Here is a 12,544-nt window from a genome sequence, read left to right on the forward strand (position 1 = left end):
AATCACATCTTAGAAAATCATGTTAGATTACAAACAGACCGTTCAATCTACAGTTTTAATTATGAATCCAACTGAAAGCAAATTAGTGGAGCTGCTCAAAATCACAAAATCTCTACTATAATAAACAAATGATATTCTTCCTTATCGGAATTTAAAACTCCCTGGAAAACTAGAAAACAAAAATTATATAATTAATTGCATGGTCAATCTTAATACCACAACAGAGCAATTTCACAAATTAAAAAAATAAAATATATCAGATGCTAAGAATAACAATAACACCCCCCCCCCCCCCCCCCCCAAAAAAAATGTTGGATCTTCACAAACAATACTGCAGTTTTCATCGAGAGATTGTTCGATCTTGTCAAACTTCAATAAGGATAAAAGGAAACAAATTAAATTCATAGAATACTCGATTGATGTAGATAATACGTTAGTTTTACACAGGAATAAATCAGCAGAGATCTCACCTTTTCGAACGCCTGGTCAAGGTGAATGAGTTTCCAAGCAGATGAACAGCTCAGACTCCTGAGAAAGAAACAACATGAACAATATTGTCAAGATTAAAAAATACAAATAGCTCTGTGTCAGTACAATCTTCAGTAACTTACACTGGATGAATCGCTGTTGATGACCACATCATTGGTGGCTTTCTGAGGCGGCTCCTCTCTCTCCGGGGACCTGGCTTTGATAGACACACTTTGCCAACGTTTCCTAGAGGAAGATCATTTCATTACAATCATTCCTTGTATAGAAAAAATAAAAACACTATTTGCCGGGCACCTGTGCGTTTTGATCAATTATACTGTACCTGTGTGACTGCCATTTTCCCTTAGTTTTGCACTCTGGTGTTGATGCAGTGGAGGCCTGATCTGCCGAATCCTTCAGGAAGTCAAACAGCTTCTCTGAATGAATGCACTGTTTCCTACAAAGATCATACGAAGAACAGAAATAGATGGACAGGACGTAAACTCCCAAAACGCTGGACAATGCACAGGAATAGTGTTTTAAGACAAGAGGACGCCTGTTTTGAAGCTCACATGTGATTGATGGACATCACCCTGCTGTTCCTGGATTGGGTTATTTTACAGGTCATGCTCAGGAGGGATCGGAGGAAGATCTCTAAAGCTTTAGCTAACACTGCAGTTTAGGAAGATAACAGAAGTGTAAAGTACTAAACTAATCATTATCAATATGATGGATGGATGGATAGATAAGGTTGAATTAAGGTTAAACTAAGCAATGTGATTGGTCCTTGGAATGCTATTTCACTGATTTCAACCAATCACATCGCTCTGTAGATATGAACTAATGAATCGTTAGAACAAAAGAATCGAAGAGTCGAGGAAACGACTCTTTTGAAATCGACTTCTCTCTTCTATTTAAATATTATAGATATGATGTTTTAATGCTAAAATCTATATATGTTGATGATCCTGATGGTGCAAAAACAGGCTAGACATTTTATAATGAACCCCCGAGGGACTTGTTTACACGCTTCATAAGAATCGACTCGTAAATGACTCTTGACTACACATGACTCTCCACCAGCCTTCACCACTGAGTGTTTTGAAAGGATACATATGATGACTGGCACAGCTGTAGCGATTCGTCCAACCTCTGTATCCTTTTGCATAATTTTCTTGACGCGTCCCTGGTCATGAGGCGAACAGGAGGGTGTCAGTGGCGCTCATTTGAGCAGCAGGGTCGGAGGCTTCACACAATGCTCTTTTAACTACGAAAATGAAGAAATACTCACGGGTGGAAAGCGAACATTATATTTTCTCTTCTGTCCGGGCATTTTGAACTCTTAGATAAGCGTATTCGGCTTACATTTTTAATCATTTTACAGTTTAGAGTGCGGAGCGCCATTTGTTTACTTTTCACAGGAAGTATTGAATGAGAAATGAATGGGGAAGGAGAGAACGGGGGGGGGGGGGGGGTGTCGAGCTCCACAAAGGTTACGCCCCTGTCACGTGCGGCGTGAAATTTGTAAACATTCCACTACCATTTTTCATCCACGGGTTCATTTTATTACTGAATTGCCGATCTGATGAATCTGGTGTGTGATCTAAAAGGTAGAATGGATGCTTAAGTCTCACTTCTAATGCTTGCATATCATCAGTAAAGTATCAAGCGCCTCTATATCGGTGGTTCCCTTATCAAGTTGGTCTCTCAACATCATGTATGGGTGGAAATCCTTTCTCTCCGAGATGCTGGCGTCTGACTGAATCACTGTTGCTCTGCAATAGCCAACAGTAGTGTTTTTTAGCATTAACCTGATTTTGGCCTCAGCCGCTATATGTGATGTTGGGAGCCAGTTTACCTCAGAATCGTTCTCCTTCACTTAGAGATGCTGTTTTCAAGAAGCCTCTTATCATTCACTGTCGAAGGTACGCTCTTCGGTGGAAGGTGTCTGGATTCCCATCCCCTGAAGAGTTCCAGTGAGTATAACATTTTCATATTGTATTGATAAGCTGTCCGTTCACTTCTTCACCTTTGCCATTAAGACGTGGAGACGGAAGGCATGGCAGCTTGGGACAGAAATTTAGGAGATGGTGTTGCGACGTCTCAATTCCTGTGTCCCCCTTGTTCACCTAAACCTCCAGTGTCTCCTTCAGAATGAATATTCACTGGCTTTCTCCACACGGAGGCAGTGCTACCTGAGTTCATCTACCCTCCAGTAAGCAAGGCCCTAAGGACTTTGGTAGCAAGTCGTCCGGGTCAGGTTCCTCAAAGCAGCGCCAGCTTTGTGCAGAGCATGGAGGGGTTCCAATCGCTCACTAATTCGCAGGATATCAGAAGCCCCTTGCCTTTGTGCAGTTGCCAACCATGTACAGAACAATCACTTACTTATTCACACAACAGCAGCAGCCCCTTGCCTCAAATCAATGGTTAGCCATGTGCAGAGTTCAGGACATTGTAGTCGCTCACTCGTCAAAGTTGTCAATGGGAAGAAGGTTAACTTTCAAACATGACAATAAATCAAAGCACACAGTGGTTGAAGGAGAAAAGGGTGAATATCCTTGCATGGCTTATTCAGAGCCCAGACTTAAACTCCACTGAAAATCTGTGGAATGACTTGAAGACTGCAGTCCACAGACGGTCAGCATTAAATTTAACTGAACTTGAGCAGATATGCAAAGATGAGCAGGCAAATATAGCAAAGTTAGTGACAGTGATATATCCCAATAGATAGGCTGTAATTAAAACAAAAGGTGGTTCAACAAAATACTGACACAAAGAGGTCATACTTTTTCCAACTCCAACTGTTTTTTTTTCCTAAAAGGATGGTGTTATTTCTTTTAAAAAAAGGGGGTGTGATTCATTTCTATACCCACTGGATCTTGCAATGGTCTGATCATCCTTGAACTCTTTCGCAAGGTTGACTGGATATCAAGTCAAGCTGAGCTTTATTGTCATTCCGCTACATGTGTGGACATAAAGTGGAACGAAATGTCGTGCCTCACAGGACCACGATGCTACATAAATACAGACATACAACAATTAAATAAAACAGTACACACAACTAAGCTACTGACAGATTTGGACTATAAATATATATATATATATATATATATATATATATATATATATATATATACACATATATATATACATATATATAAATGTTTATCTATAAATAAAGGAATACAAACTGTACGAATGCTTCACATAAATACTGTACCTATACACAACTAACCCAACTGACAGATTTTGACTATGTATATACTATATACAAATGTTTACCTATACATAGACTAAAAAATATAGACTATATGAATGCTTCACATAATACTGTACATGTACAAAGAGAAACATCGGAAGTCAAGCAGCTGGCTGGGAAATAGTGCAAGATGATTTATAGTGCATGAGCATGAAAACATTCACATATTATTGAGTCTTTTTTGGGATTGTGTAGACACAAACGTGTGTGTGAAAAGTATCTAGTGCGCATAGAGTAGAGTGTGTTACTACAGGTGGTTTGTACAGGCCCACTCACCATGTGTAGCACAATTCGAATTGCACAGAAAAAAAATTGTTGTTATAAGGTTGAGGGTGTTTGGGGAGGTGAGCTGGTCCATGTTTCAGGAATAAGGGGTGTTGTGTGGGGTTTCAGAGGAGGGTGGGTGATTTGAGTTCAGGGCTCTCACAGCCTGGGGGAAAAGCTCTTGAGCAGTCTGGCGGATCGGGCTCTGATGCTCCTGTACTGTCTTCCTGATGGTAGGAGCTGGAAGAGACTGTGGAAGGGATAGGTGGGGTCCTTCACGATACGGTTGGGTTTGCTGGAGCATCGTGTGAGGAAAATGTCCAGGATGGAGGGGAGAGGGGCAGCAATGATCTTTGCAGCTGTATTCACTGTCCTCTGGAGGGTCTTGTGGTCTGCTGCACTACTGTTCCCGTACCAGACCGTGATGCAGCTGGTCAGCACTCTCTATGGTTCCTCTGTATAAAGTGGTGAGGATGGGTGGAGGGAGAAAGTGTAGGTGCTGTTGTGCCTTCTTGGAGAGTGACATGGTGTTGGTGGTCCAGGTGAGATCCTCTGTGATGTACACCCCCAGGAATTTAGTGCTGCTGACTCTCTCCACAGTCGAGCTGTCGATGGTCAGAGGGGGGTGGTCAATGGAGTTTCTCCTTAAGTCCATTACAACTTTCTTTGTCTTCTCCACATTGAGGGACAGATTGTTAGTTCCACACCATTCAGCCAGCTGTCCCACTTCCTCTCTGTAGTGTGTTTCATGTTGTTCGAGGTGTTGTGGCCGACACGGACTGACTTGAGGTCTTCCAGTTAGAAAGTCCAGGATCCAGTTACAGAAGGAAATGGTTAAGGCCCAGCAGGTTTAGTCTTTATTTTCTAGGTGGGTAAGAGCCAGGTGTTGGGTGGAGGAAACAGCATCGTCTGTAGATCGGTTTGGACGATATGCAAACTGGAGCGGATGGAGTGTGTTGGGGAGGCTGGTTTTAATGTTGTGCATGACTAAACTCTCAAAGCACTTCATCATGATTGGAGTCAGTGCTATGGGACGGTACTCGTTTAGACAGGACACAGATTTTTGGTACCGTTATGATTTTTGTGGATTTGAAACATGCGGGGATGACTTCCTGGCTCAGCGAGGTGTTGAAGATATCTGTTAGGACTTCTGTCAGCTGTGCAGCACAGTCTTTCAGTACACTTCCAGGTATGTCGTCAGGACCAGCAGCCTTGCATGGGTTAATCAGGGTCTTCCTTACATCGGCTGGAGACAGACAGAGCACCTGGTCTTTGGGAGGTATGGGCAGTTTTTGTGCAGGTGTGTCATTCTGCATTTCAAACTGTGAATAAAATTGGTTGAGTGGACCTGGGAGTGATGTGTCATTATCACAATGTCATTATCACATATTCCCTCTTTTTCACTGCATGCTCTGTCTGTGCAGGAGGAGAAGGCTGAGCAGCAGTGGGGGAGCTAGAGTTCAAGTGTTAGTCATCTGGAATTTATTTCTCTTATTTCTATCATCTGATCAACCAGCGGTTGGAGCAAAAGATCTACAGTAACATTTATTTATACAGTGAATATTGTAAATGTTGTTCAGGAAACCTAAAACCTCAACTAACTTCGAAGCTACCAACTTTTGAGTTAAGACTGGAGTGAGAATTATTCAAGAATAATTAACAAGCTTGTGATTAAACATACATGTTATTTTTTCTAAACTAAACTAATACAGGGAACCCTATTGTTAAGGTTAAAGGTAATTGATTTTTATTCAAGTTCATGCAATTCTTATGTTATATCTATTGTATTAACTACATTTAAAAAGGGTATAAAAATAAAAAAATAAAACACAAAACACTCATTGAGTGATTACATGAGACAGACACTAATCATTCAGTAAGATGTAGAGTAGTGTATCTTTCAACACGCCGTCGAATGGTTGTCCACTCATGTTTATTTTATACTAATCATAAATAATGCACTCTTGCTTCTCTTAAACTGAGGCAAAGCGGGAGCTCACATGAACCGTCACCCCAACAAAGAGCTTCAAAACGGTAATTATCGTTTGAAATTTTTAATAAAACTAACAGAATTTGAATGATGAAACTTTGTTTCCTATTATCAAAAGTAACCTGCTCTGTTTTGTCTGTCAGCGGGTTGCATAAACAAGCGACCTGAATCCGGATGTTGCCTACATTCACATCGAAAAGATGAGTGTTTTCCGATCAGCATGCCTGAATTATTATTATTTTTTTATTTATTTACATTAACGTTGATTTTATTTAAAGTAGGGATTATTATTATTTAGGTTTTAGATAATAACTCTGTTTGTAGACCTGCAAAAATGTTTAGGGTTTTGAGTGAATTTTTTATCAGATGCCAAGTCCCAGTTTGTTTAATGTTTTATGTTGTGCAGTGAAAAAAAATTGTATATATATATATATAACACAATATAAACCTCACTCAGACAATGACCAGCAGATGGCAGAATAACCCCAGCGGTTTAAAATATTTGCAGCAAGTTATACTGCTCTTGTCTGGTGCAAACTGACGACAGGGCACCTACTTTTTTTGTTTGTTTTTTGACGTTTATTTAATGTGTAGAATATTAATATATTTAAATATTCAGAAAAGGTCTCGTTCTTTTTGTATTAGACAGTTCCATGTGGCCTGCTGCATTTGCAGTACACGACACATGAGGGCAGTCAAATAGTATTTTAAATTCATAATGTAATTTCCTCTATGTGAATGGGCTGTTTACATTCCTAAACATAAAAAAAAACACCTGAGAAAGTTATATGGCATAAGATTTGAAATGTTCCCGGAATGTAGACATTAGAAATAATAGTTCCTCATTGTTAGAACACAACTATGATTACGCTTGCATAAGTCAGTTTATTTTTACCATTCACATGACAACCAGCAGTGTTGGGGAGTAACTAGTTACATGTAACGGCGTTACGTAATTTAATTACAAAATAAATGTAACAGTAATCAGTTACAGTTACTAAGAAAAAATGAGTAATTAAATTACAGTTACTTATGAAAATGGTAACGATTACAAAGAGGATTACATTTGAATATTTACACACATCCACATACAGCTTATTTCTTTCCCAAATTGCACTAAGACATATGGCCCATAATCTCCGAGACACGGAAAACACATTCGTAGAATCGAGTATAAAAAATGGAATTCAGCCTATAACGCGGACGGAATATGCCACATTTTGGACGAATAAATCAAAAGTAGGTCAGTACACTTGAATCAAAACCCGATATGGACTGATGTCTGTGAATATTAAGCCGCAAAAAGATTGAATATGGATCCTGCACGTTCTGCCTTTCTGTGGAAATCAGGCGCTGACTGGACATCGGGAGAACCGGGACTATTCCCGGTGGCCTGGCAGACGATTTGGCCTTCTACTTTAATATTGTTATTGTATAATTGCAAGCCGAATATACTAAAGCGATTATTTCCGAATCCGCCATTCGATAATTAAATCTCTAATAAATCATGAATCGGTTAGTCGTGACTGGCAATGGTTGGGCTCGCGCGCTCTCTGCGCCTCCGCCGAACGGTTTGGATCAGACTCCGAGTAATCAATGCGAGAGAGAGAGACCGGAGTGAACTGTGTAAGCGCACAGCTGGAGCAGAGAAGCGACACTTCTGTTCAGGGTTTCAGGTGCAGGTTAGTTTCATCTGTAAATATGCTAATGTAGTTTTGTCTTTGTTTACTTAGTCAAACAGCAGCAGCACATTGCTCGCAATCACTCAAAATACTGTATAAACGACGTCATTATTATCTTTTGTAATGTTACAGTAGTAAGTTAACAGACAAATCATCATATTTTATCATAGGTTTAGGGGGAGCTAGTGGATACAAGAACACAACCCTTAGGAAAATTAATGTAGCCTATGGTATGGCACTAACCGTGGTTTAACTATGGAATTTGTAGTAAAAATAAATACAAGTGGTAATTCATTTGCCAAATAAACAAAATTGCACTTACAAAACATGGTAAAAGTCAAATAAAAATCTTCAGTATTAAAGTCATGAGAGAGATGGATGGATAATGGAAGTGAATGTGCAGTTTAGGAGAGAACTCTTGATTACGTTGCAAGTCCCCCAACCTAAGGATTCAAATCTTTTTGATGTCAGGTCCAAAAAAAAATTGGGTTTTCCATGTTTCAGAATGGGTTGTGGGTGTATGAGTGTGAGATTTCCCAGCCTATTTTTTTCCCAGTCCGCCCCTCATGGAAATTAATCTCTAGAATAGTCACTTCATGAGCATTTTTTACTTATTTTGAGAAACTATCATCATATCATATACAAAGAGACAGCAGTGTTTCAAAAAGACACCAATGTTTCAGGAGTTTAGTACACAAAATAGGACACATGCTTATTAGATAACCGTATTTGAGTTGATGTATATGCTTTTATTTTTTTATTAACTATTTTTCCCCAAACCATTGTTAGATGCAGTTAGATGCCTGTAGTTATGCAAAGATTTGGTTTCAAAAACAGTATCTATAAACTATTTCTTTTGATTTTAAATCTGCTTTGAACTTCAGATCAATCTCTAAGTAAAGTCTGATTGTGTGGTGGATGTGTTCAAATTTGATCATCTTAATTCAAGTGATGAAGGATGGTGAAAGTCTGACGGTATTGAGCACTACTGTAAGGTTAAACCTGCATGGTGTAAAATGGTTGAAGATGATTAACAGTTGCAAATTAACATTCATTAGAAATTTATAAAAGTAATCAAAATGTACTCAAAAGTAATAAGTTACATTACTTTATTAAAGTAATTAAAAAAGTTACACTACTATTACATTTTAAATAGGGTAACTTGTAATCTGTAACCTATTACATTTCCAAAGTAACCTTCCCAACACTGACAACCAGGCATGCCCAATGACATCAACCACTCCTAGTCATCTGATACAGAATTAACCACTAACACTACTTTTGGTGGTACTAACCCTACCCAGCTGATGACAGATCAAATTAGAAATAACAGAACAAAGCATTAGGCCTCAGTATATTGAGAATGAGTTCATTCTCCAAGGAAAAATAAATAAATGAACATATATTGCTGCGATGTGATCTCTATTTATATATTCATTTATTTATCACCGTTTACCAAACTTTTTTTCAGAGAATGACACATTCTCAATGCAGACACCTATAAGGTTCATAAAATAATCAGGTAATTTAGATTTATTCATTTAGCAAACGCTTTTATCCAAAGCTATTTATAGTGCATTCAGGCTAACATTTTTTACCTAACGTGTTCCCTGGGAATTGAACCCACAACCTTTTGTGCTATACTAACACAATGCTCTACCATTGAGCCACAGGAACAAATAATAATAAAATAATAAATAATTTAAAACAATTCAAGTGTAGCTGTATTGAGAATGTGTGCATTCTCCAAGCAAAGCAGGGGGGTATTCCAGAAAACAGGTTATGTGACATACCCTGGTATTTTTAAGTGAAGTGATATTCGGCCAAGTATGGTGACCCATACTCAGAATTTGTGCTCTGCATTTAACCCATCCGAAGTGCACACACAAAGAGCAGTGAACACACACACACACTGTGAACACACACCCAGAGCAGTGGGCAGCCATTTATGCTGCGGCACCCGGGGAGCAGTTGGGGGTTCGGTGCCTTGCTCAAGGGCACCTAAGTCGTGGTATTGAGAGTGGTGAGAGAACTGTACATGCACTCCTCCACCCACAATTCCTGCCAGCCCGGGACTCGAACCCACAATCCTTCGATTGGGAGTCCGATTCTCTAACCACCAGGCCATGACTTCCCCACAAGAGAAAGTAAGATAAACTAAGTAAGAAACTTTCAGAAACTTTTAAGAGGGCAAGAACCCTTTAGATTCAACCCTAATTAAACCCACCTGATCCAACTAATCAAGTCCTTTAGGCTTATTTGAAAACTACATGGTATTTAGTGTGCTGAAGCAGGGTTGGTACAAATCTCTAGGGCTCCGGCCCTCCAGGAATTGAGTTTTGACACCCCTGATTTAAAATAATTCAGGTGTAGTTAGGCTTTATTTCATGATAAAGTTGCAGTTTCTTATGAAACCAGTCATTTATAACCTGTAATTAATATACTGTCATTTTAAAACGTGTTTAAGAAGTTCAAGTTCAGAAAATAAGCGCAGACGAGGGACTAGTTTTCTGTAGTCTGTGGCAGTGCATTAATAGTGGAGTGAGCTCTGGCGGACGGAGGACAAATCTGCCCGCTGCGGTCTGATAGTCCTGTGTGCTTTGACTGTAGCGGATGAATACCACGTGTGAGTGATTGAGAGAGAGAGAGAGAGAGAGAGAGAGAGAGAGAGAGAGAGAGAGAGAGAGAGTCATAATGACTGTTACTACTCGCAGTGTAAATCAGTTTCTCGGCGCACAGAGGCATCAGTTCGCCAGAGGACGAATGCGGGGAATTTAACCCCTTGTACTCAAACTCACAAGAACCCTCTTTTAATCACCATATTCTAATAATGTGTCAATATCGTAGCCCCCAGTAGGAGGAAGTTTGTTCGTTCTCCGTGGACAGTTATCGCACTTTTCGCGGGACCATGGCGGTGGAGCTGGTGGGGAAGCGCTGCCTGTGCGTGAGCGCCGGAGAGCGGTTGGAGCTCGCGGGGATCTCGCGCTGGAGCTGGAGAACCGGACTCATCCGCGCCGCCGCTGACTCGAGCGCGATAACGGTAACACGGTGACCCTTAGTCAGGACAGAGGCTTTTACATTTCATACAAACTCTAGAAAAGAAAAAAAAGTTTGACGGAACTACTGATATGACAAGCGAAAGTTGATTGTTTTGAACGCTTGGTACGTTTGTTTCTGTCAGTTTAGTCAACAGACATTCAGGCGGCTTTTACTATGAGTCGAAGGCTGGGCGTGTTACTATGACACACACACACACTCACACACACAAACACACACACATACACACTGTTTGTTTGTGGTCATAGCTCAGCGGGTCTTCAGTCAGACTAATCAGCTGTTGTGAGTCTGTTTCATAGACTGTATAAAAACAGGTCTGTTAACTGCTCCTCTGTAGCGCCTCACGACTCCAGCACTGAGACAGATTGATCACGAGCTCTCTTATTTACACATTCATTTCATCTTCATATAGCTACTGATATACACTTCAAACTGATTTTCAGAAAGAACGGATACACTTTGCTCTACTGCGAAACAACTGATTTGAGAATATCTACGTAATTGCACGTAAACTGACTTGAACTAAATGATGACAGAGCTGCTTTACAGCTGAATCTGAATGGTCTCCATAATCGATTCTGCTGATTATCACGGCGAAGCTGCTTTGACACAATCTGTATTATCATAGAAAGAGTTATAGAAATAAAGTTGGTTTGACTAATACATCGTGAAGTGTCACTTGCATTAGTTGGCTATTCTGGTGTGTATTCACATTCAGCCGGGTTCCCAAAACCAAGAAATATGATTCTGACATAGTGGTTTCCTGGAAACATATTATAAAATTTGGTTATACTTTATTTTAAGGTGTCGTGGTTACAGTGTATTTATACATTTAAGTACTGAGTAATATTAATTGATAATATCTACTTATGGTTAGGGTTAGGTTTAGTTGTATTGTGCATGTAATTATGTATAATTTACTGTTATTGCTATAGTAAGTACATGTGATGTGTGACAAGGACAATATAAAATAATGTTACTTATGTGGACGCATGAAGTGTTGAAGTGTAGGTTTATAATTTAATATAATGCACTTATTGTGTACAGTAACACTGTACATTGTATGTGTGTATGTATATCTGCATGTAATTGCACCTGTAATGAATTTTTGCATGTGCATTCATATGTATGAATCCAAATATTAATGGCTTGAAATGTCAGGAGTTAATATATATTTTTAGCTCATATTTGAACATTTTTGGCTACAAATTGCTTATTGATAACTCTACAAAATGCTTTAAATATCCATAAAGGCATCACGAATGAATGGAAAACCAAGGATGTTAATTCGTGGAAAGCTATGGGAAACCCCACACGTTACTAAATGCATGTTGACTTCAGTACAACCATTACAGTTCATTTGGTTTGAGTCTTTGCTGACACCCTGTGCACTGCAGTAGACATATTTGCATTTTTACAACTGTGAAGTTAATTATGAAGGTCAAAGGCTCACTTTCCTCCCACACTAGTGCTCAGTGAATGAGCAGATCACCCTCTGAGGATCGTACCTCGTAACCGATTGAACAAGTTGCTGTGGTTTGTTTCATTGACATTTAAAGTGTAAATCAAATGTACAGTATGTATTCCAATAGGGTGCAAAAATAGAAAATAATTAAGTTGCTTCTATGTAGGACCATTGCTCTGTTATCTGGGAAGTGCCCTGTTTTTAATTCCTTCTCTCTGATGTCTGTCTTTGTGCTCATGGATAGTTCAGTCTCGCTGCCATATGCTTCCAGCTGTGTATGTGTCTGAATGAGAGTGAAAAGTGTGTGACCAGTTGTTAGCGTTGTTGCTCAGATCATATGTGGTTTGATTGGTTTGCAG

General features: G+C 39.5%; 2 protein-coding genes across 4 annotated transcripts in view; one reads left to right on the forward strand and one right to left on the reverse strand.

Annotated features, from left to right (window-relative positions):
- Nucleotides 1-36: 36 nt before the first annotated feature.
- On the reverse strand, nucleotides 37-3,068 carry LOC132112121 (dr1-associated corepressor). Of its 3 annotated transcripts, none has more exons than XM_059519705.1 (7): nucleotides 2,327-3,068; nucleotides 1,582-1,654; nucleotides 1,041-1,134; nucleotides 812-925; nucleotides 612-714; nucleotides 471-528; nucleotides 37-369 (listed from the first exon to the last, which is right to left on the reverse strand). In XM_059519705.1, the coding sequence occupies exons 2-6, from the start codon at nucleotides 1,634-1,636 to the stop codon at nucleotides 487-489; spliced, it is 408 nt and encodes a 135-aa protein (XP_059375688.1). In that variant the 5' UTR covers nucleotides 1,637-1,654; nucleotides 2,327-3,068; the 3' UTR covers nucleotides 37-369; nucleotides 471-486. The 3 variants fall into 3 exon arrangements, with proteins under 3 accessions (XP_059375688.1, XP_059375687.1, XP_059375686.1); XM_059519704.1 differs by lacking the exon at nucleotides 2,327-3,068 and adding an exon at nucleotides 1,760-2,304 and having other exon boundaries at nucleotides 37-169; XM_059519703.1 differs by lacking the exon at nucleotides 2,327-3,068 and adding an exon at nucleotides 1,760-2,301.
- A 7,275-nt stretch (nucleotides 3,069-10,343) lies between these two features.
- LOC132111773 (probable JmjC domain-containing histone demethylation protein 2C) overlaps nucleotides 10,344-12,544 on the forward strand; it is a 62,145-nt gene continuing 59,944 nt past the window's right edge. The window contains exon 1 of the mRNA XM_059519364.1: nucleotides 10,344-10,703. Coding sequence (XP_059375347.1) covers nucleotides 10,572-10,703 — 132 coding nt within the window. The 5' untranslated portion in view covers nucleotides 10,344-10,571. The remainder of the gene's footprint in view (nucleotides 10,704-12,544) is intronic.

The sequence above is a fragment of the Carassius carassius genome, chromosome 31 (genome assembly GCF_963082965.1).
Source record: "Carassius carassius chromosome 31, fCarCar2.1, whole genome shotgun sequence".
NCBI classification, from domain to species: Eukaryota; Metazoa; Chordata; class Actinopteri; order Cypriniformes; family Cyprinidae; genus Carassius; species Carassius carassius.